General features: G+C 40.3%; 1 protein-coding gene across 4 annotated transcripts in view; it reads right to left on the bottom strand.

Moving 5' to 3' along the window:
* Positions 1-23250, bottom strand: part of LOC575431 (deleted in malignant brain tumors 1 protein) — a 35549-nt gene extending 12299 nt beyond the window's left edge. The window contains exons 1-8 of one of the 4 annotated variants that reach the window (XM_030995592.1): positions 23096-23250; positions 20741-21061; positions 17717-18034; positions 16357-16674; positions 12924-13241; positions 11344-11661; positions 9010-9327; positions 838-1155 (exon numbers count right to left, since the gene is read on the bottom strand). In XM_030995592.1, coding sequence (XP_030851452.1) covers positions 838-1155; positions 9010-9327; positions 11344-11661; positions 12924-13241; positions 16357-16674; positions 17717-18034; positions 20741-21061; positions 23096-23192 — 2326 coding nt within the window. In that variant the 5' untranslated portion in view covers positions 23193-23250. The remainder of the gene's footprint in view (positions 1-837; positions 1156-9009; positions 9328-11343; positions 11662-12923; positions 13242-16356; positions 16675-17716; positions 18035-20740; positions 21062-23095) is intronic. The other 3 variants (XM_030995589.1, XM_030995591.1, XM_030995590.1) reach the window with 3 other exon arrangements.
* Positions 23251-24129: the final 879 nt, after the last annotated feature.

Below are 24129 nucleotides of genomic sequence, written 5' to 3'. Positions count from 1 at the left end.
TCCACTCCCTGGGGAGCATTCCAGAAAGGCGTGACTTGACGCTCAAAAACTGTTTGACCAACAAGGACGGTCGCATCCTATACGGGTACCCATTCTAACACCTGGGTGGAGGGTAGCAAGTGCAGGTTACTATCTTGCCAAGGGATATTAGTGCCGTGTCGGGATTTAAACCCTCGACCTTCCCATCTCCAGTCAAGCGCCTTAAAACACTCGGCACGACCAGAACTCAACTTTATCTTTAAATTATTAAAGCTAATCCGATAGTCCAGAGGCTGAAAGAACTCTCATCAGGGATACCTCTACAACAAGGTAAATTTGCTGGTTGCAGCTCTTTGTAAACTATTGTTTTTACAACCGATATAACCAGGTAATTTCCATAGTCCATATATACTCGTTTCCACTGTATTCTACGGTATCTCTAATTCTCTTTCATACTGAAATGATGCTAACTTTTAAAACAAATCAAATTTAGGACAGGAAATGGGTTGCATATAAATATACAATTGGTTGTTGATAAAGATTTAGGTCTAGTTCATAAATGGGATGTGAAAAAAAATCCAATAATTATATATATAAGTGGCATGTATAAACGAGTATTTCCTTTAAAGAAAATGGAAATTTTCAGTACAGTCCAAATAATTAAAGAAAGATACGTCATGGATAGATAAATCCTAGCTAAAAAGAGTTGCCAATTTGATTTTGATCAATTAAAACTTTTAAAATATATAAAACCTTATCCTTAACTTCTACTGATCTGTTTTACTTGTTTTTTTGCTTATGATTAAAAGAAACTAAATATCAGGATGGACTTCCCCTTTACGTTTACATATATCTTACCAGCTGCAGAAAAGCATTGCACTCCTGCATCTTCGGAATGACCACAGTTATTGGTTCCCCAACCACTATGGGAGCATGAAGAAAGCATAACCTCCGAGCCATCACAAGCCACTTCATCCAACCAGATTGGCCCCAACCCGGTACCCCCGTCGATTAATGCTACTGATCCCACGTAGCCTAGCTGCCGGCAGGCTACATCGACATCAGTAGTATCCCAGTTGTCGTCGCATACAGTGCCCCATTGGCCATCGTGGTAGATCTCGACCCGTCCCTCATATATGGTCGCTCCTCCAGCGAGTCTCAGTGATCCCTCGGTAACTGGAAAACAAATCCAAAGTCTCATTTCATTAGGTTCATAGTTCCACCCATGTGGGTCCTAGGTCTTGTTTTGATGGGGGTCGGGAGTTGGTCTAGCGAAGGGCTTCTCAAAGTCCGGACCGCAGGGCGTGTCAATCCGGAAAACTCTGGGTGTTTTTGTTTTTTTAAACCATAAAAGGACCAGGGCAGAAATCACCCGACCTCTATCTTTCGATACCAAATTTATTTAATTTCTACAAAAGGGTACGAATGGTACTGCGAAGGACATCGCTCGGTCGCCGCTGAAGTTTTAGCGCGGAGTTAAAATTTGGGCAGCGCCTTTCAATTCAATTCAATTCAATTTCGGTTTATTAATATCAACATATACAATGTACAATGCAGTAGTCCAGGGACCAGTAGCAATGTTTACATAAAATGTGCATAAAAACAGGAATGATCATATATTTGTATAATAAAAATGATAAAAGATAAAGTTAAAATTATTGTTCATACCTAAAGTTATATACATATATAAATAAATGATAATAGATGGATGATAATAAATGTTGAACCAGTTATTGCAAGTACAAATAATCTTTAAATTAAACAATTATTTTTAAAATATATATATATATATATATATATATATAGAGGTAGAGAGAGAGAGAGAGAAAGGAAATTATTATATTGCAATTGTTAACATGAGATCCATAGACTGAAAAAATATACATGCAGGTGCATGTGTCTGTTGTGTGACAGGTAAGGTCAAATTATGTTGAATAGAATTATTACATTAAGAATATATCATTAAAGCATTTCATATAAAGTGATGTATAGTGCCCATGAGCATACACAAATTCTCATAATTGTTGAGTTTCCACATTAAATTTTAAATTTTAAATTGGGGTTGAGTTACAATTATGTTATTGCAGCAGAATTATACACCTAGGTTTAAGAACAACTTTATAAGAAAAATGAAGAGCACTCAATAAAATGTGCACGGAATTTTGAATTTTGGATCGATCTTGAGTTCAATTAAACAAAGTAACAAACAATAACTCCAATATTATTAAAAAAGAGAAGAAAAACAAATATGATACATTACTAAAGATGATCTACACATGGGAAAGATGGCGCCCTGCTACTAAGTCAAACCGTATTTTTTTCTCATCGTGGAAAATTTCTGTAAGATCATTTAAAAATGAGTGGAAAGAAAAGACAGATGGACAAAATGGACGTTTCACCAAGGATTTCCCAATACTTCACCCCTTCTGGCTCAATTTCAGGCAGAACAGAGATGGATATCGATGAAAACTCGGACATTCAACTTGAAAATCTCACTCAGCAGTCAGTGCTTACTGGAACCAGCGAAGCAGGCCAGGACTCGCAGGAGTTGCACCCCCAAGCTGTCGGGGGAAAGGAGAAGGAAAAAGACGAAGACGAACTGCGGGCAGAGAAGAAGCGAAAGATCAATGGAGATCAAAAGGTGCAGGCAAGTACAACCACTGAAGATTTACTAGCAAAGCTTCTTGACAGAATGGATCAAATGAACTCAAAATTCAATGACATAGTGGCCAGATTAGACTTATCCCTTACTCAGATTGATAACAATAAGAGAGAGATAGAAGAAGTGAAGGAAAAGCAAGAAGGGATTGAGTTTGACATTGGTGTAATCAAAGAGAAATTGCACGCACAAGAAAAGGAGAATGAGAAGTTGCGTGAACGTCTGACAGACCTATCCGCCAGGGGAATGAGAAACACACTTGTGTTCCAAGGCTTTCCAGAGGGTGCTGAGAACAAGAATTGTGAAAATTTGATCCAGTCATTTGCCAAGTCGCATTTGCAGATTGAAGCTGAAGTAATCATCGAAAGGGCACATCGCAGCGGAAGCACCTCATCACCTCGACCAAGGCCGATTATTGCAGCCTTTAATCGGTACTCGACCAAAAGTATGATCCTGGTAAATGCACGTCGCTTCTTGAAGGAGAAACCCTTTGAGCACAATGGAAAGCATCCTATTTACGTGGATGAAATGTTGCCCAAGGAAATTCGTGAACAACGGAAGAAGCTGATTCACATCAAGAAGAAGCTGAAAGAGGAAAATACAAGGAGAGCAGTGTACTTCAAGTATCCTGCTCGCATCTTCTACAAAGAAGGAAAAGACGGGAAGGAGAAAGAATACAAGATGAAATAACTCAAAACGTCAAAGGAAAGAAAATATTATCATTCCACATCGAAATGCTGGAAACATTAAAAAAAAAAAAAAAAACATGAATAATGTTATAGAGCTGGACTTACCTTGCCTACTTAAAAACAAGAAGAAAAGTGAAAAAGGAATACTTAGATTAGGTTAATGACAAGAACTTAACTCTGAGTGTGAACTCTTATAGGTGAATATGTGGAAAAAGCACTCAAAGGATAAAAGGAAAGACCACGATGTAGAGCGCCACCTTGATCTCCCTAAGGCATACAGAAGAACTAGCCTTTGTTATGATTTGTTTTTTGTGTTGTTTGTTTGTTGAACCTGAATGTTTAATATATGTTAAACCTGATCTTATAATGGTGGTATTTTTAAGTAATTCATATCTCAACTATGGATTTGAAGCTGATGACACATAATGTTAACGGATTGGGGGACTTTAAAGCAAGGAAACGTTTTTTTAATTATATGCTTAAACAGAACAAAGATATTATCCTTTTACAGGAAACTCATTCTGTAGAAAAGGAAGAATCATTATGGAGAAATCAAGTTAGATCTGATATTATTTTCAGTCATGGAACTTCTAAGAGCAGAGGAGTATGCATTATATTAAGAAAGATACCCGATTTTAAATTGTTAGACTCCATTAAAGATATAATGGGACGATTTTTATTGGTAAAAGTTGAAATTCAGAAGAAAGTTTATGTGATATGCAACATATATGCACCAAATAATGAGAAGGATCAGGTTGAGTTTTTTAAGAAGGTAGAATTGACCATACAAGATAATGTTGAAAATGGGGAAATTCTAATAATTGGTGGGGACTTTAATTTAATTCAAAACCTTGATCTGGACAGGGCAGGTGGCTCAATGAAAAGCATTTGGAAGCACTCTGTGAATCTTATAGAAAATCTGAAAATATATTTTGGTTTGGTTGATGTTTGGAGAATCAGAAACCCCTGCAAAAAAGGATTTACATGTAGAAGGTATAACCCACTGGTGCAATCTAGATTGGATTTTTGGTTAATCCATGAATCCTTACAGAATACAATTAGTGAAAATGATATCATACCGTGTGTTTTGTCTGATCATGATCATGTTAGTTTGCACATGAAAATTAAGACAAAAAATTCTGGTCCGTCCTACTGGAAATTTAACAATAGTCTATTGAATGATGTGGAGTATGTTAATGCTTTAGCTAATAAATACTCAGAATGGATTGGTGAGTTTACAGATAGTAATGATAAAGGAGGGCTATGGGATTGGTTAAAGTTTAAAATTAGAGAATTTACTGTACCATTTTCTAAGAAGAAGAAATGTAAAAGGGAAGAGAAAAGAAAGGCTCTTGAAAAAGAATTGAAAAAATTAGATGACAGGATGGCAGCAGAAGATATAGATGAAGAATTAATGAAAAAGAAAAGGGAAATAGAACAGGAGTTGTTTAAAATATATGACTATTTTGCAGATGGGGCAATCTTGAGGTCAAGGTGTACATGGTATGAGAAAGGGGAAAAGAGTACTAAATATTTTTTGTCATTGGAAAAAGGTCAAGCAGCAAATTCCAATATTGATGTTTTGATTTCAGATGTAGGACGTATTGATAAACAGTCTGAAATACAGGATTTCATTAAGAAATCATATAAAACTTTGTTTGAGAACAAAGATAAGGTGGAAGATGAGGTGAGCAAAGATTACATAAGTCAGAGTAACATCAAGCAACTCACAGACGAAGAAAGAAATTCATGTGAAGGAAATATCACTTGCTCTGAAGCTAGGGCAGAATTGTTAAAAATGGCTAGAAATAAAACACCTGGGAACGATGGGTTAACTGTGGAGTTTTATGAGATGTTTTGGCCTTTGATATCAAAAGAAGTTATTGATTCTTTCAATTTTGCATATGAAAATAGTGTAATGTCTGTGTCACAAAGACAAGGTACAATTAAACTCATCCCTAAGCCTGATAGAGATAAACACACACTGAGCAATTGGCGTCCCATAACTCTTTTAAATGTAGATGTTAAAATACTTTCTAAATGCTTGGCGAAGAGAGTTGCTAAGGTGATAGGAAAGTTAGTAGATAGTCAACAAACTGCCTTTATTAAAGGCAGATACATAGGGGAAGGAATACGATTAATATCAGACCTCTTACAATATACTAAGGAGGAGAATTTGAGAGGTATTATGCTAGCCCTTGATCTATCAAAAGCATTTGATTCAATAAGCCACAGGTACATGCTAAATTGTTTAGAAGCGTTAAATTTTGGCCCATCTTTCATACAATGGGTTAGAACATTGCACACTAATATAAGTAGTTGTGTATTGGTGAATGGATTTACCACTGGATATTTTCCAGTGTCTAGAGGAGTCAGACAAGGTGATCCTCTGGCTCCTTTACTGTTTATACTGAGCTTGGAAGTTGTTCTTACAAGACTTAATAATAATGATAATATTCAGGCTTTTGAATTTAGTGGAAAACAAATAAAGTATACAGCATATGCTGATGACATAACTTGCTTTTGTAGGAATATACAATCAATGAAGATGGTTTTCAAAGTTTTTGAAGAATTCTCAATCATATCAGGTCTTTATTTGAATAAAACAAAAACGGAAGGTATATGGGTTGGGAAAGATAGGCACAATGGAGAAAAAACAAATGATATACATTGGGCAGACAAAAGCATAAGAATTTTAGGCATTCATTTCTCATATGATCAGGAAGTGGTCAGGAAACTGAACTTTGATAAGAGACTGGATGAAATAAAATGTACTTTCTTAAGATGGAAGAATCGGGGGTTAACTTTAATAGGAAAAATTCAACTGTTGAAAACATTTGTTATGTCTAAGATTATGTATATAGTTTCCAATATTGAAATACCCGATGATTTTGTTAAGGAGGTTGAAAAGTTGATGTTTCAGTTTATATGGAAAGGTCCAGATAAGATATCACGGGCAACAATGATTGCAGATTATACTGAAGGTGGTCTTAAATTCCCGAAACTAAAATGCATGATAGAGACACAGCTGGTTAAGTGGATTCAGAGATATTATACAGAATCAGATCATCATTGGAAGTTGTTCTTTGACCACTATAGTAAACGATTTGGTGGAAAATTGATTTTTATGAGTAATTATTCTATGAACCAGTTGAATTCTCTTGGAATTCCCATATTTTATCATAACTTGTTGTTAGCATGGTCCAAGACAAAGGAGTATAATCAATTTGTTGATGATCAAGGAGCCCAAGCAAGTGTACTTAGTCAAATTGTTTGGAACAATCAATATATTCTTATTGATAATAAATCAGTTTACTGTAAGGCCTTTCATGAGGCAGGTCTATGTTATGTATATCAACTTTTTGATCTACATGGAAACATTGTGCAATTTAATCTTTGGAAAGCAAGAGGAGTACCAGGTAAATACTACATGATATATTTGGCAATAGTATCGCTAGTCAGGAAGAAATGGGGAAGTTCATTTAATCAATTATTGATACAAATGTTCTTGGAGAAAATAGATTTTGAACATGATCAGTCTGACCTTTTGACAGTAGAAATTCAAAAACTAAAAACTAGAAATATTTATGTTGATTTAGTTAGTAAATTGACATGTAGACCTGTCTGTGAACCCCTATTTTCCACTAAATATGGGATAGAAGAGGAGGAATGGCCACAAATGTATCTACTCCCATTTAAATGCACAATAGAAGTTAAGATGAGAGTCTTCCAGTTTAAAATTTTGCATAATATTCTATACACCAATGAGAGACTATTTAAAATGAAGCAAGTTCAGACAGAACTTTGCACATTGTGCGAGACCTCTGTTGAAACTCCTTTACACCTTTTTTTATGAGTGTAAGGTTGCTGAAGATTTAAGACGAGCTTTTGTCGATAAAATTGGTCTAAAGCTATCTGTCAGATATGAGGATCTATCTAGGAAAAGAATGATGTTTGGATTCATAAAGGATTGGAAGGGACCACATAAAATATTATTAAATCACTTAATTATCTTATTGAAGAGATACATTTATATTCAGAAATGCAGGAATTTAGTAGTAAGTTTCATAGGTTTTGAAACGTTCATTTGGAAAATCAGACATATAAAATTGGTAATTGCTAAACAAAAGCACAAAGAAAACATGCACTATAGAAAATGGTCCCCTATTGAGAATTTATTTTAATTATCCATAATTATATTTTGATAATGATATAGTTCAAACCACCCGAGACTGATTTTTTAGTTTTTACATCAGGTCTGTTTGTTTGTTTGTTTGATTGTTTTTTTTTTTTTGGGGGTAATTGTTACAGTGATTCGTATTTGATTATTGTTCTTTTAATGTTATACAATTATTTAATTCTTGTATGATTCTTGTTTTTGTAATGTTAAAAAAAAATTCGAAAATCAATAAAAATTTGGAAAAAAAAAAAAAAAAAAAGATGATCTACAACTGAGCATTGACCAGTTTGACAAGTGTGGGGACACTTAATTTTCTATATCGTTCAGTTCTTGCGTAAGGAATGTGTAAGTGGTTAGAATTCCTAAGTCCACCTCGCGAGAGATGCTGTCGTTCAACCGGAAGCAAATCACGGTGTCGCGAGGAGACAAGGATTGATTTGGCAAAGTTGGTAAGTAAGTCACTTCTTCTCCTGGCAAGGGAGGGAATGCCGAAGCTGCTCAGGAGTTCCTCATAGTGCTGTTGATCAGGGTATGATATCATCCTGAGTGATCTACGCTGTACCCGCTCTATGCTATCTGACTGCTGTGTTGTCAGGCTACTGCTCCACACTGGTGCACAATATTCCATCAATGGTCGGATATACATTGTGTATATGAGCACAAGATCACTGGTTGGAACTCCATTCCTCTTCAATTTGCACAGGATATACAGACGTCTGGATGCACGTTTGATGACCTGTTCCACTTGTAGATCCCACTTGCTCACTGCTCACTTTTCACTCGCCGCCCAAAATACGCTCTGTGTCCAGGCATTCGCCGCCCGGGCACCGACCTAATCCGCTAGGTCAAAGGCTGCTGCGCGGTCGCCGCCCTGGCCCGTTCGGTCGTTGCTGGGAGATCAATCGGTCACTGGGCGGGGAGTTCAAAATCGGTCGACCTAGCGGTTTCGAAATTTTGACCTAAATCGCTCGACGGCGAACGCTCAATTAGGTCGGTGACCCCCTGGGCATCGAGCGTATTTTGGTGCCCCGCCGATCATCGGCCGGCCGCCGGGCAATTTCTTTAAAATCAGCCGGTGGACGGTGGGAGATCGCTCGGCAAACTGGTGGGTCATCAGTCGGTCACTGCCGGGACGCCGTCTGGAGGAGCTCCCCGATTTCGCCCAGTTTTGACCTAAAATCAACCAGCGACCAACGGGAAATCGACAGGGCACCGCCCAGGCATCGCTTGGGCTCTACAAGCCTGCTCGACTTCTCCAAAAATTATTGGGCGATGCCTAAAGTCCAGCGGCGACCTAGCAGGCTACAAATCGGTCGGTCCCAGCTCTGAGTTGTGACCATAGCTTAAGAGAGTACCAAAATAAACAGACCCCTTTAGGGTTAAAATGTAACAATTCCCCTTGGATCAGATAAAGAACTAAAAGTTTAAAAACAAGCCTTGTTTTCTTCACTATACAAGTGCCCTTATTATAATTTATAGGATTAAGTTTACAAATATCTTACCATCTGAGGATGAGCATCGCACTCCTGCATCTTCGGAATGACCACAGTTATTGGTTCCCCAACCACTATGGTAGCATGAAGAAAGCATAGCCTCCGAGCCACCACAAGCCACTTCGTCCAACCAGATTGGCCCCGACCCGGAACCCCCGTCGATTAATACGTCGACTCTCACGTAGCCTAGCTGCCGACAGGCTACGTCAGCATCAGTAGTATCCCAGTTGTCATCGCAAACAGTACCCCATTGGCCATTGTGGTAAATCTCGACCCGTCCCTCATGTATGGTCGCTCCTCCAGCAAGTCTCAGCGATCCATCGGCAACTGGAAAACAAATCCAAAGTCTCATTTCAATAGGTTTATAGTTCCACTCATGCGGGTCCTAGGTCTTGTTTTGATGGAGTCGGGAGTTGGTCTAGCGAAGGGCTTCTCAAAGTCTGGACCACAGGGCGTGTCGATCCAGACCGCCCGTCGAAAACTCTGGGTGTTTTTGTTTTTTTAAACCCTAAAAGGACGAGGGCAGAAATCATCCGACCTCTATCTTTCGATACCAAATTTATTTAATTTCTACAGAAGGGTACAAATGGTACTGCGAAGGGTAAAAAAAGCATAGATATTACCCCATATATACTGTATACAATGCAGATATGTGACTGGTTAATAATTAGTAATCATTCAAAAGCCATTTGACACATAGACATGAAACTTCATTAATATTCATGAGATACTCCAATCAATATGCCAAGGTGTGGTCGATATTTCAAGGGGGCCGGCACTCCCTTTGGCTAAGAGAGTAACAAAATAAACAGACCCCTTTAGGGTTAAACTGTAACAATTCCCCTTGGATCAGAAAAAGACCTAAAGGTTTAAAAACAAGCCTCGCTTTCTTCACAAGTGCCATTATTATAGGATTAGATTGTCATTTCGGAACATTTACATCAATGCCTTCATCTTCCAATCACTCCATTTGTGACAATGTTTATTTGCTTAATCAGCCTATTGCCGGGAAACGCCGAAACGGTGCCACTTTTGAAGTTTTCCCAATTATATTTTTATCATAACTTCCCCCTTTGACTGTCTATGTGCAAACTGTAAGGACAGTACGTAATATAACAAACTTATATGAAGGGAAATAATTGATGAATCAACTAAATATATATATGCCAATTGCTTCAGACCTTTTAGCATTCATGGAAATCACATCCGGATCGTGAAGAAAAATGTTGAGAACCCCTTGGTCTAGCGGTACGTTCACTTGTTAGCTATTTGTCTTCACCTACAAACTGGCTCAGCAGACCCCAGTTTGAAACTGAGTCACGTCTTTCGGATGGTGACGTTAAGGGTCTGTCCCCAGACGTATATAATCATTTCTGATTGATACACGTCTGTAAAATTTGATAAAACGTACACACACACACACCCATTTGGTACTCCTAAAGAAGGACTGCTGGGTTTGAAATCGGATAGAGAGTAAAGAGAGAAAGAGTCTCCTGTGTATTGTGTTCTTTGCTTTTGATCAATTACAACTTTAAATATTCATAAATCCTTATCCTAAACTTCTACTGGTTTCACTTGTGTTTCTGCTTTAATTAAAAGTAACTTACCGTAAATTTCTGTGTATAAGACACACTTTTTTTCGCCGGAAAAAATTCAAAAGTCGGGGGTGCGTCTTATACACAGGTACAGGATATTTTGAGTCCTCAAAATGCCAATTTTTAGCGGTTTTCAAAAATTTCTGTATCTCAACATAAATACCATAATGGGAATAAATAATAGGATCTTCTATTTGAAGTTAACCTATACGTTCCTAATTTGAAAGGGAGAGATTTTTTTTTTTTTTTTTTCAGTCTCAATAAATTATGACCCTTAACCCTAATAAGTCCGGGGGGGGGGGGGGGGGGGGGGGCCTGTCAAATTTTTGCCGCTGCATCAAAACACCTGAACGTTTGGCGCTGAAATTTCATGAGTTTTTCTCCTTGTGTCTCCGGCACATTTTGATACCATTTTTGTAATGGGCGGACCTATGGTTTGGGTGTTAGGTGACACACCCCATAAAACTAGCTGTTCTTTGGCCGTTATCTTTAGTTTTAAAAACGACATTGTTAATATTAATTGTGGCAAGTTCACAGGCACAAATCGGCGCCATTAACTTCCCTTCGTATCAAAATGAAAGTTGCTAGGGTTTTCTAACGTACTATGGTGTCTGCTAAAAAGCAAACAAAAAACAATTTATTTTTTTTCCTTAAAAATAGGGGTGCATCTTATACACAGGTGCGTCTTCTACACAGAGATTTACGGTAATATCAGGATGGACTTCCCCATCAAGTTTACATATCTTACCACTTGAGGATAAGCATCGCACTCCTGCATCTTCGGAATGAACACAGTTATTGGTTCCCCAACCACTATGGCGGCATGAAGAAAGCATAACCTCTGAGCCAAAACAAGTCACTTCATCCAACCAGATTGGCCCCAACCCGGAACCCCCGTCGATTAATACGTCGACTCCCACGTAGCCTAGCTGCCGGCAGGCTACAGCGGCATCAGTAGTATCCCAGTTGTCATCGCATACAGTGCCCCATTGGCCATTGTGGTAAATCTCGACCCGTCCCTCATTCGTGGTCGCTCCTCCAGCGAGTCTCAGCGATCCATTGTTAACTGGAAAACAAATTCAAAGTCTCATTTCAATAGGTTTATAGTTCCACCCATGCGGGTGCGGAGTCGGGAGTTGGTCTAGCAAAGGGCTTCTCAAAGTCCGGACCGTAAGGGGTCGTGTCAATCCGGACCACCCAGGAGGCTATGGGTTTTTTTTTGGGGGGGGGGGGGGGAGGGGAGGGGGGGGGGGGGGGGGGGTTTTACCATACCCTAAAAGGACCAGGGCAGAAATCACCTGACGCCTATCTTTCAATACCAAATTTATTTAATTTCTACAAAAGGGTACAAATGGAACTGCGAAGGGTAAAAAAAGCATAGATATTACCCCATATATACTGTATACAATGCAGATATGTGACTGGTTAATTAGTAATCATTCAAAAGCCATTTGACACATAGACATGAAACTTCATTAATATTCATGAGATACTCCAATCAATATGCCAAGGTGTGGTCGATATTTCAAGGGGGCCGGCACTCCCTTTGGCTAAGAGAGTAACAAAATAAACAGACCCCTTTTGGTTAAACTGTAACAATTCCCCTTGGATCAGATAAAGACCTAACAGTATAAAAACAAGCCTCGCTTTCTTCACTATACAAGTGCCATTATTATAAATTATAGGATTAGATTGTCATTTTTTAACATTAAAATCAATTCCTCCATCTTCCAATCACTCAATTTGTGACAATGTTTATTTGCTTAATCAGCCTATTGCCGGGAAATGCCGAAATGGTGCCACTTTTGAAGTTTTCCCCATTTACAAGTATATTTTTACCATAACTTCCACCTTTGACTGTCTATGTGCAAACTGTAAGGACAGAACGTATATAAAATATAACAAGTCAACGCTGCATCAAAACACCTGAACGTTTGGCGCTGAAATTTCATGAGTTTTTCTCCTTGTGTCTCCGGCACATTTTGATACCATTTTTGTAATGGGCGGACCTATGGTTTGGGTGTTAGGTGACACACCCCATAAAACTAGCTGTTCTTTGACCGTTATCTTTAGTTTTAAAAACGACATTGTTAATATTAATTGTGGCAAGTTCACAGGCACAAATCGGCGCCATTAACTTCCCTTCGTATCAAAATGAAAGTTGCTAGGGTTTTCTAACGTACTATGGTGTCTGCTAAAAAGCAAACAAAAAACAATTTATTTTTTTCCCTTAAAAATAGGGGTGCATCTTATACACAGGTGCGTCTTCTACACAGAGATTTACGGTAATATCAGGATGGACTTCCCCATCAAGTTTACATATCTTACCACTTGAGGATAAGCATCGCACTCCTGCATCTTCGGAATGAACACAGTTATTGGTTCCCCAACCACTATGGCGGCATGAAGAAAGCATAACCTCTGAGCCAAAACAAGTCACTTCATCCAACCAGATTGGCCCCAACCCGGAACCCCCGTCGATTAATACGTCGACTCCCACGTAGCCTAGCTGCCGGCAGGCTACAGCGGCATCAGTAGTATCCCAGTTGTCATCGCATACAGTGCCCCATTGGCCATTGTGGTAAATCTCGACCCGTCCCTCATTCGTGGTCGCTCCTCCAGCGAGTCTCAGCGATCCATTGTTAACTGGAAAACAAATTCAAAGTCTCATTTCAATAGGTTTATAGTTCCACCCATGCGGGTGCGGAGTCGGGAGTTGGTCTAGCAAAGGGCTTCTCAAAGTCCGGACCGTAAGGGGTCGTGTCAATCCGGACCACCCAGGAGGCTATGGGTTTTTTTTGGGGGGGGGGGAGGGGAGAGGGGGGGGGGAGGGGTTTTACCATACCCTAAAAGGACCAGGGCAGAAATCACCTGACGCCTATCTTTCAATACCAAATTTATTTAATTTCTACAAAAGGGTACAAATGGAACTGCGAAGGGTAAAAAAAGCATAGATATTACCCCATATATACTGTATACAATGCAGATATGTGACTGGTTAATTAGTAATCATTCAAAAGCCATTTGACACATAGACATGAAACTTCATTAATATTCATGAGATACTCCAATCAATATGCCAAGGTGTGGTCGATATTTCAAGGGGGCGGCACTCCCTTTGGCTAAGAGAGTAACAAAATAAACAGACCCCTTTTGGTTAAACTGTAACAATTCCCCTTGGATCAGATAAAGACCTAACAGTATAAAAACAAGCCTCGCTTTCTTCACTATACAAGTGCCATTATTATAAATTATAGGATTAGATTGTCATTTTTTAACATTAAAATCAATTCCTCCATCTTCCAATCACTCAATTTGTGACAATGTTTATTTGCTTAATCAGCCTATTGCCGGGAAATGCCGAAATGGTGCCACTTTTGAAGTTTTCCCCATTTACAAGTATATTTTTACCATAACTTCCACCTTTGACTGTCTATGTGCAAACTGTAAGGACAGTACGTATATAAAATATAACAAGTCAACGCAAAGTGTAGCATCCCCTCGCATGGTACAAATGGCCTATATACGTCAGAACAAGTTACCTCCATTGGAGTATACTATTATATTACTGGGCAAGAAAGTTAACCACTTTTCACATATATATAATCAGGTGTTTTTGCATATTTAATGAGCTATGACCTTTCACCTTTGACCTACATACTAAAAAAATTGAACTTAGGCTGTACATGTATTTTGATACCATGTAGGGCCTACATGTACCTTCATATTAAATTTCATTAAAATTTGTCAAACATTATTCAAGTTATCGAATGGAAACCAGATTCGCATATTTAATGAGCTATGACCTTTGACCTACATACTCCGAAATTGAAGTTAGGCTGTGTTTTGATACCATGAACCTTCATATCAAATTTCATTAAAATCCGTCAAACAATACTAAACTTATGGATCGGAAACCAGATTCGCATATTCAATGAGCTATGACATTTGACCTACATACTCGGAAATTGAACTTAGGCTGTGTTTTGATACCATGTACCTTCATGTCAAATTTCATTAAAATCTGTCAAACATTACTAAAGTTATACAGTAGGCTTGCGGGTGCACCATGTGAGAGAGAGAGAGGGTTGAGGATTCCTGAAGTTATCGATCGGAAACCAGATGTGTATTTTTTCGCATATTTAATGAGCTAAAACCTTTGACCTTTCAACTACGTACTCCAAAATCAAACTTAGACTGTATTTTGATATCATTTACCTTCATTTCAAATTTCATTAAAATCCGTCAAACGTTACTGAAGTTATCGATCGGAAACCAGATGTGTATTTTTCGCATATTTAATGAGCTATGACCTACGTACTCCAACATCGAACTTAGCCTGCAATTTGATATCATGTACCTTCATATCAAATTTCATTAAAATCTGTCGAACGTTACTGAAGTTATCTATCGGAAACCAAATTTGTTACGGACGGACGGACGCATGCACGGAAGCATGGAAGGAAGGAAGGAAGGACGGACGCGGCAGCGTTACTATATCCCATCCGACTTCGTCGGCGAGGGGATAACAAACTTATATGAAGGGAAATAATTGATGAATAAACTATATATATATGCCAATTGCTTCGGACCTTTTAGCTTTCGTGGAAATCACACCCGGATCGTGAAGAGAAATTTTGAGAACCCCTTGGTCTAGCGGTACATTCACTTGTTAGCTATTTGTCTTCACCTACAAACTGGCTCAGCAGACCCCAGTTTGAAACTGAGTCACGTCTTTCGGATGGTGACGTTAAGGGTCTGTCCCCAGACGTATATAATCATTTCTGATTGATACACGTCTGTAAAATTTGATAAAACGTACACACACACACACACCCATTTGGTACTCCTAAAGAAGGACTACTGGGTTTGAAATCGGATAGAGAGTAAAGAGAGAAAGAGTCTCCTGTGTATTGTGTTCTTTGCTTTTGATCAATTACAACTTTAAATATTCATAAATCCTTATCCTAAACTTCTACTGGTTTCACTTGTGTTTCTGCTGTAAAGATGCACTTTTTTTCGCAGTAAAAAATTCAAAATTCGGGGGTGCGTCTTATACACAGGTACAGGATATTTTGAGTCCTCAAAATGCCAATTTTTAGCGGTTTTCGAAAATTTCTGTATCTCAACATAAATACCATAATGGGAATAAATAATAGGATCTTCTATTTGAAGTTAACCTATACGTTCCTAATTTGAAAGGGAGAGATTTTTTTTTTTTTTTTTTCAGTCTCAATAAATTATGTCCCTTAACCCTAATAAGTCTGGGGGGGGCTGTCAAATTTTTGCCGCTGCATCAAAACACCTGAACCTTTGACGCTGAAATTTCATGAGTGTTTTTTTTCTCCTTGTGTCTCCCGCACATTTTGATACCAAATTTGTAATGGGCGGACCGATGGTTCGGGTGTTAAGTGATACACCCCATAAAACTAGCCTGTCCAAATTTCTGATTGAAAATTTGTCTGGGCTTCATTCTGCAGTTGTTCCTTTGTCTGTCATCTTTAGTTTTAAAAACAACATTGTTAATATTAATTGTGACGAGTTCACAGGCACAAATCGGCGCCATTAACTTCACTTTGTATCAAAATGAAAGTCGCTTGGGTTTTCTAGCATACTACGGTGTCTGCTAAAAAGCAAACTAAAAATAATTTAATTTTTTTTCCTTAAAAATTGGGGTGCATCTTATACACAGGTGTTTCTTCTACACAGAGATTTACGGTAATATCAGGATGGACTTCGACATCAAGTTTACATATCTTACCAGCTGCAGTTAGGCATCGCACTCCTGCATCTTCGGAATGACCACAGTTATTGACTCCCCAAGCACTATGGTAGCATGAAGAAAGCCTAAAGTCGAAGCTTAAACAAATCACTCCAGCCAACCAGATTGGCCCCATCCCGGAACCCCCGTCGATTAATACGTCGACTCCCGGGAAGCCTAGCTGCCGGCAGGCTACGTCGGCTTCAGTATAATACCAGCTGTCGTCGCATACAGTGCCCCATTGGCCATTGTGGTAAATCTCGACCCGTCCCTCATTCGTGGTCGCTCCTCCAGCCAGTCTCAGCGATCCATCGATAACTGGAAAACAAATTCAAGTCTTATTTCATTAGGTCCATGGTTCCACCCATGAGGGTCCTAGGTCTTGTTTTGATGGAGGCGGGAGTTGGTCTAGCGAAGGGCTTCTCTAAATCGTGTCAATCCCGGGAGGCTCTGGGTGTTTGTTTTTTTAAACCATAAAAGGACCAGGGCAGAAATCGCGCAACTTCTACATGTATCTTTTGATACCAATTCTTCAAAAGGGTACAAATGGTACTGCAAAGGGCCTAAAAAGATATTACCCCATATATATTGTACACAATGCAGATATGTGACTAGGTAATTAGTAATCATTCAAAAGCCATTCAAGACATAGACATGAAACTTCATTAATATTCATGAGATACTCTAATCAATATGCCAAGGTGTGGTCGATATTGCAATGGGACACTCCCCTCGGCTAAGAGAGTACCAAAATAAACGGACCCCTTTGGGTTAAACTGTAACAATTCCCCTTGGATCAGATATAGACCTAAAAGTATAAAAACATGCCTCATTTTCTTCACTATACAAGTGCCTACCGGTATATAAACTAGATGGACCTTCGACCGCTCGCAGTCGAAAATAATGCCTCCGCCATAAAGCAATTAATTTTACAAACCAAAACAGAAGCGAGCTATTGTTGCATACATAATGAGCCCTTTGAACTTTGACATTTGACCTCGTTACCCCAAAATCTAATCAGTTCATTGGCTCTGCAAGATACATACGTGACCCAAATTTAGCGGGAATCCATCAATGGGTTCTTGAGATAAAGTGATCAAGCTATTTTTGCATACATAACGAGTGCTGTGACCTTTGACCTTGGATCTCGCGACCCCAAAACCTTATCAGTACATTGGCTCTGCAAGATACATACATGACCCAAGTTTGGCGGGAATCCATCAATTGGTTCTTGAGATAACGCGATCACAAGAACGGGACGTACGGACGGACAGACAGACAACCCGAAAAAACATAATGCCTCCGGCTACTTTGTAGCGGAGGCATAACAATTATAGGATTAAGTTTACAAATATCTTACAAATTAAGGATGAGCATCGCATTCCTGCATCTTCGGAATGACTACAGTTATTGACTCCCCAACCACTATGGGGGCATGAAGAAAGCCTAAACTCCGAGCCTAAACAAGTCACTTCATCCAACCAGATTGGCCCCAACCCGGAACCCCCGTTGATTAATACATCGACTCCCTTATAGCCTAGCTGCCGACAGGCTATGTTGGCATCAGTAGTATCCCAGTTGTCGTCGCATACAGTGCCCCATTGGCCATTGTGGTAAATCTCGACCCGTCCCTCATTCGTCCTTGCTCCTCCAGCGAGTCTCAGCGATCCATCGGTAACTGGAAAACAAATTCAAAGTCTCATTTCATTAGGTCCATGGTTTCACCCATATGGGGGCTCCTAAAGAGGACTGTTCGGTTTTGAAATGGGATTGAGAGTAAAGAGAGAAATCTTCTTTTGTGTTGTATTCTTATTTAACGACTACCCTTGGCTGTCATTAGAGAGAAGAAGAAAAAATAAGGAATAATATTTCTAGGTATTCTTTAATGAGTGGATGAAGTCCACAAAAAGATTAATAAACTCAATAATATAAGCAGAGAGAGACCCAACATTGTGAACAGCTTGATGATTCAGATTCAAATTCCAAGTAGTTTCCATGAAAAATGATGTGCTTTTAACAAAAAGGTCCTCTCCTTTGAATGTAGAACATGTTTTGTATATATATTGTGAATCGTTAGACTGTCTTTCATGTATTATTGTCTCTTCAACCCCAAGAATGGAATGTAAGTATGTAACCATTTAGACCTCCCAGCTTTCTGGATTATTGTATTTAATGTAAATGCTATTCATGCATGTACCCCTCAGGTATCAGTAAAAGACAGTATTTCCACAATGAATGTCCCAGCCGGGCAAAAAGGGCTGCAGCAAATACTACAGCAGAAAGCAAAATAGAGGATCATTTGTTGAAACCTGTTCACATCTGATGCTATCTGGTAGCATTTCTGTAAAAAGGGCATATAAAACTACATGTATTTTATGGTTCTAGAACACCTTCCCCCTATATAGACAACCACCCTCCGGATAACCACCCTCTAGGATAACCACCCCCAGGATAACCACCGTCTAGGACAACCACCCCTCCGGATAACCACCCCTAGGATAACCACCCTCTAGGATAACCACCCCCAGGATAACCACCGTCTAGGATAACCATCCTCTAGGATAACCACCCCTCCAGATAACCTCCCTCTAGGATAACCACCCCTCCGGATAACCACCCTCTAGGATAACCACCCCTCCGGATAACCACCCTCTAGGATAACCACCCTCTAGGATAACCACCCCTCCGGATAACCACCCTCTAGGATAACCACCCCTAGGATAAATACCCTCTAGGATAACCACCCCTCCGGATAACCACCCCTAGGATAACCACCCTCTAGGATAACCACCCCTAGGATAACCACCCTCTAGGATAACCACCCCTCCGGATAACCACCCCTCCGGATAACCACCCCTAGGATAACCACCGTCTAGGATAATCACCCCTCCAGATAACCACCCTCTAGGACAACCACCCCTCCGGATAACCTCCCTCTAGGACAACCACCCCTCCAGATAACCACCCTCTAGGATAACCACCCCCAGAATAACCAACCCCAGATTAACCACCCCCAGATTAACCACCCTCTAGGATAACCAACCCCAGAATAACCACCCCCAGAATAACCACCCTCTAGGATAACCAACCCCGACCACCTTTTAGGATAACTAACCCCAGAAAAACCACCCGTAACCACCCTCTAGGATAACCAACCCCAGAATAACCACCGTCTAGGACAACCATCCCCAGGATAACCACCCTTTAGGATAACCACCCCCAGGATAACCACCGTCTAGGATAACCACCCCTCCGGATAACCACCCCTAGGATAACCACCCTCTCGGACAACCACCCTCTAGGTTATTTCTAGGGGTGGTAATCCGGAGGGGTGGTTGTCCCAGAGGGTGGTTATCCTGGGGGTGGTTATCCGGAGGGTGGTTATCCTGGGGGTGGTTATCCTAGAGGGTGGTTTTCCTGGGGGTGGTTATCCGGGGAAGGTTGTCCAGGGGGTAGGTGTCCGGATACGGTATTTTATTAGTAGGTGGCAGGTATGGAGGAGACCCAAGTGGAGCAGTAAGCCAGGTGAGCCAGGCGAGGGAAAGATTAATAAGAGTGATAGCCAACAATTAAATGCTTATGCATGCTGCATTTCTAGTCTTCCCTGACTGGTCTTTATGCGCAGGTTTTGCTGTAAGAATAACAATGATAATAACGATAATGTGTCTAGTTTACCCAGGGTAGCCTCATCAGTATTTATACTTTTCTTTCTGAGGGGCCTGCAATCCTATTATTACCCCGGTACACAAGGGTATAGTCTAACCTGCTTTAGCCATCACCTGTAAAGAAAGACCACCTGTTTATAAAGACATTTTTCTTGTATTCCTTCACTGCATGATGTTTCTCATTGTGACACATGTTAAAGTAAACCTGTCTACAAAGACCACTCGCCCAGATAACAACTACTTTTATTCTCCCCTTGGCAGACTTTCTATACAGGTTTTTCAACTTCTTTGCATCCCACGTTCACGGCACTCCTGGGGAAGGCGATCATTTTCAAGTTCTGGCCCTGAACTGTGGAACTCACTCCCTCCTCACCTCCGCAATGAGAACTCCTACTCACAGTTCAAGTCTGTGTTAAAAAACGTTTCTGTTCTCAACATATTAGTTTGTTTAATTATGTCTTACATTGTACCCTTATATAACTTGTATTACTGTAATATGCTTTGTAAGTTTGTATTGTATTGTATTGTAACTTATATGTGTTTTACTTTCTTTCTTGAATTACTTGCCCACACTTATACAACTTCCACACAACTGCGCCAGGAGTGTCATTTTTGACAGACATGGCACATTTAAAATGTTCATCACTATTATTATTATTATTTGCTAAACTTGGAATTCGGATCCAGTTTAAGGATTTTAGATTTTAAAGCAATCTTACCATCACTTGTCTGACATCTGACCCCTACATCTTCAGCATGACTGCAGTTGTTGGTTCCCCAGTTGCGGTGGGTACACGATGACAACGACGTCTCGCCCCCAATACAATTCACGTCGTCTAACCAGATTGTTCCGGTTCCTTGACCAAAGGCAGCCTTGGCGTGAGTTTCTGCATTTCCAGAGTAACCCAGCTGCTGACACACCACCTGTGACTCCTCTCTGGCCCATGTATATGTACCATCGCATACTGTACCCCACGATGACCGGTAGTAGATCTCCACTCGACCTTCAGCAGCAGTTGATCCTCCCACCAGCCTCACATCTACAGAATGAAAAACAAAAGGAATTGCTGTGAAAGAAAATTCAAGTTCTCTTGATTTCTAGAGGATTAAACTGGGTCCAGTTTCCTGAAACAGTCATAAGTCAAAGTTCGTGGACATTCCATAGAAACGTGTGTTGATTCTACGAGGCAAGTTCCAGTGGGATTTCTGAGAATTTAGCCCCCTGGCTTGAAATAATTGGACATATGACCATATAAACGGATAAAATCAATTAAAAAAAACTTTATCTGGCATTCTATAGGTAAAAGGTTGAGGAGAATGAAGAGGAAAAAAAAGGATAGCATAAAACCCTGCATATCGATATAGGGTGGATTCAAAAGGCGGCTTCAACCCGGCTTCAATCCGCACTGGGATCCCGTTTAATCACACATAAAACTGCAGGCTTCAACCCACTCCAGCAAAGCATAGAGAGTCAATGCTAATGCGTATTGACCTTTAGCACTGCATGCTTGCTGTGAGGCAGGTATTTTTGGACCCATACACAAATATACACACCACACAATATCGCATAGACTCTACACAATCATGTCGATGCAGCTGTAAGCAAAGTTTGACACTAGACTTGTAGCGGCTCTTACATTCGCCCTACTTACATTCGCCCTACTTTCACCGTACATTCAAGTCTCCAGTATTTTTCCATCACGCTACTTATTTATATTCATTATTCGGGCCACGTGTGTATTTCTTTCCAATCGCGCATCGTGGTTCCGCACTGTTCACCCCGCGTATTTTCAACGCCACGAGGTTTTTCTCCACTCCCGCCTTCACCTTGGTCGAGTCAAGACGTCTCCGCAATTTCCTCTCCAGGCTGTATTCTTCTGTGCCTTTCGTCTTTTCTACGGCACGTCAACTCTTTCTCTGCTGTGTTCATCGGGCTGCAGTCTTCCAGTGGAACAGTTAAATCAATATCCGACATGGCGTTTGATTCTCCGCTGGGAGCTGCCAGTTTCTTCACCGGTAGTCTTTCACTCACATGAGCTCGACTCACCGCAGCTCATCTAAACATTCATCATCAAAGTTCGGCTCATCAATCGAGCGACTCACTGCTCAGCACCAATGCCGGCTTTGATGTCTGCATTTTCTACCTTGGCCTCCGACATCAAACGACTCACTGTTTCATCGTCGAGCGTCACTTTCTTCTCTTCTCGCCTGAGAGCTTCTTCACTATCTTCATCACGGACGTCAGCGTCGAGATGCTTCACCGCTCTTCAGCCACGAATACGAAGCTGCATCTCCGCCTTCAAGCCTCCGCACATCATCGCGTGAGCCCCTTCCTTCGTTTTCATCTCTCTTCATCTTCATTGGACTTTCGACGCCATTTCTATTCTGTCGTAAGCTTTCATTCATTATGTACATCGCATTTATTCATGTTCATTCTCATCCTTAATCATTATGTAATCTTCGTGCAATATTCACATTTTCAAGTCTGCTATATTTGCTTGACTGCACTTTGCAAGTGCATTGTCAGCTTTGTTCAGTACCCAATAAATTAACGAAAAGGGAATACTTTCTTTTATGTATTTTATTGTCAGTGCAACCTTGTTTCCTCGTAGCTAAATAAAAATAAGAGTTATGTTGTGTGACGAGTGAACACGCTTTCAAATATCCATTCACATTACCTCGCACTCATATCTCTAAAGACTTACAATTTGAGTTTTTAAATTATTCTTTTTAACATTAGTAAGTTACAAAAAATGTATTTTACTGCTATTTAGGTGTCATCAATTGTCACTAAAGTACCGATTTTGAATGAAATCAGTTGAGTTTTGTACAGTGGTGTTTGAAATGTTGAGAATCAAAAGCACAGCTTTTACTACACAGCCAGGATAGTGATGCTCCTATATATATGTGTGGCTTCAACCCGGCTTCAACCCCCTCGCGCTTCAACCGGGCTTCAACCCTCGATGCGGATCACTGTGTAAACACGGTAATTATTGACCGCGCGCGCCCGTACAATTTTCCAAATTCTCCTTATAAACTAGCAAAAATCACATTAAATAATGTCTGTTACGTACCGTATTGTTCTTGGGCAAGAATTGTCTGAAATAGGTCAGGAGATAAAAGGAGGAAAAGGCTTCCAATAAACAATATTAAACGTAGGTCCATCATCATATGCCATACGCTGCAAGGGTAACTGCTATCTAGCGCGCTAAGCTAAGCTAGCTAGCTAGCTAGCTATAGCTGCAATGAAGTCATCGCGTCGCTCGTACTACGTAGTAGAGGGGGCGTGGTCCAAAGAGCAAAAGGAAAACATTGACCATGACCATGTGTAGTGAGGATGATGACGTAAGCGATGGAAATAGGTAGTTGCAATGTTCGATGTTGTTATTGTTTTGTTTTTGTAAGCAGGCGCGGATCCAAGGGGGGGTCGAGCGGGCCTTGCCCCCCCCCCCCCCCCCCCGGCCCCCGCAAAAAAAAAGAGAGAAAAAAGGAAAAGAAGGGAAAGAGAAAGAGGAGAGAAAGGGAAAGAAAACTAGAGAGGAAGAAGAAAAGAAAAAGGGGAAGAAGGAGATCCGGGGGGGGGGGGCGAAAGGGCCTTGCCTCCCAGGCCGTAATTGTCCCCCCCCCCCCCCCCCAATCAAAAAAATAAGAGAGAAGGAAGGAAATGGAAAGAAAAAAGGAAAAGAGGATATAGTGGCGTACTGATAGGGGGAGGGGGCTTAGGGGAAATCAAATTCAAACGTGGTTTATTTCTAATTCCATAACGGTGGATTACAAATAATGCTGAATTGACATAATCTTCGAGATTTTTCCTCACTTTTTAGTAAATTATACTTTTGTATGTGTTTGTTGGAAAATGAAATATGATTCTTGAGATTCCTACATGTCAGGGCCCGAGGAACAGCGGGGATCGGGAGCCTCGAGCCCCCCCCCCCCCCCCCACACTTTTTTTGAAAAGGTATAAGAAAAATACAAAAGAAAGAGAGCAAGAAAGAATAACTGCCAGTGTCAAAAAATAATGAGGCATCAAAAAATGCTCATCTGACCGCAATTAAACGCCTAAAACCCCTGAGCTTCCGGGGGCTCCACCGCTTCGATCCCACCAGGG

The sequence above is a fragment of the Strongylocentrotus purpuratus genome, unplaced genomic scaffold (genome assembly GCF_000002235.5).
Source record: "Strongylocentrotus purpuratus isolate Spur 01 unplaced genomic scaffold, Spur_5.0 spur5_scaffold_3, whole genome shotgun sequence".
In the NCBI taxonomy this organism is placed as follows: Eukaryota; Metazoa; Echinodermata; class Echinoidea; order Camarodonta; family Strongylocentrotidae; genus Strongylocentrotus; species Strongylocentrotus purpuratus.
The sequence above is the reverse complement of the archived record's forward strand: the minus strand, read 5'-3'. Positions and strand labels throughout refer to the sequence as shown.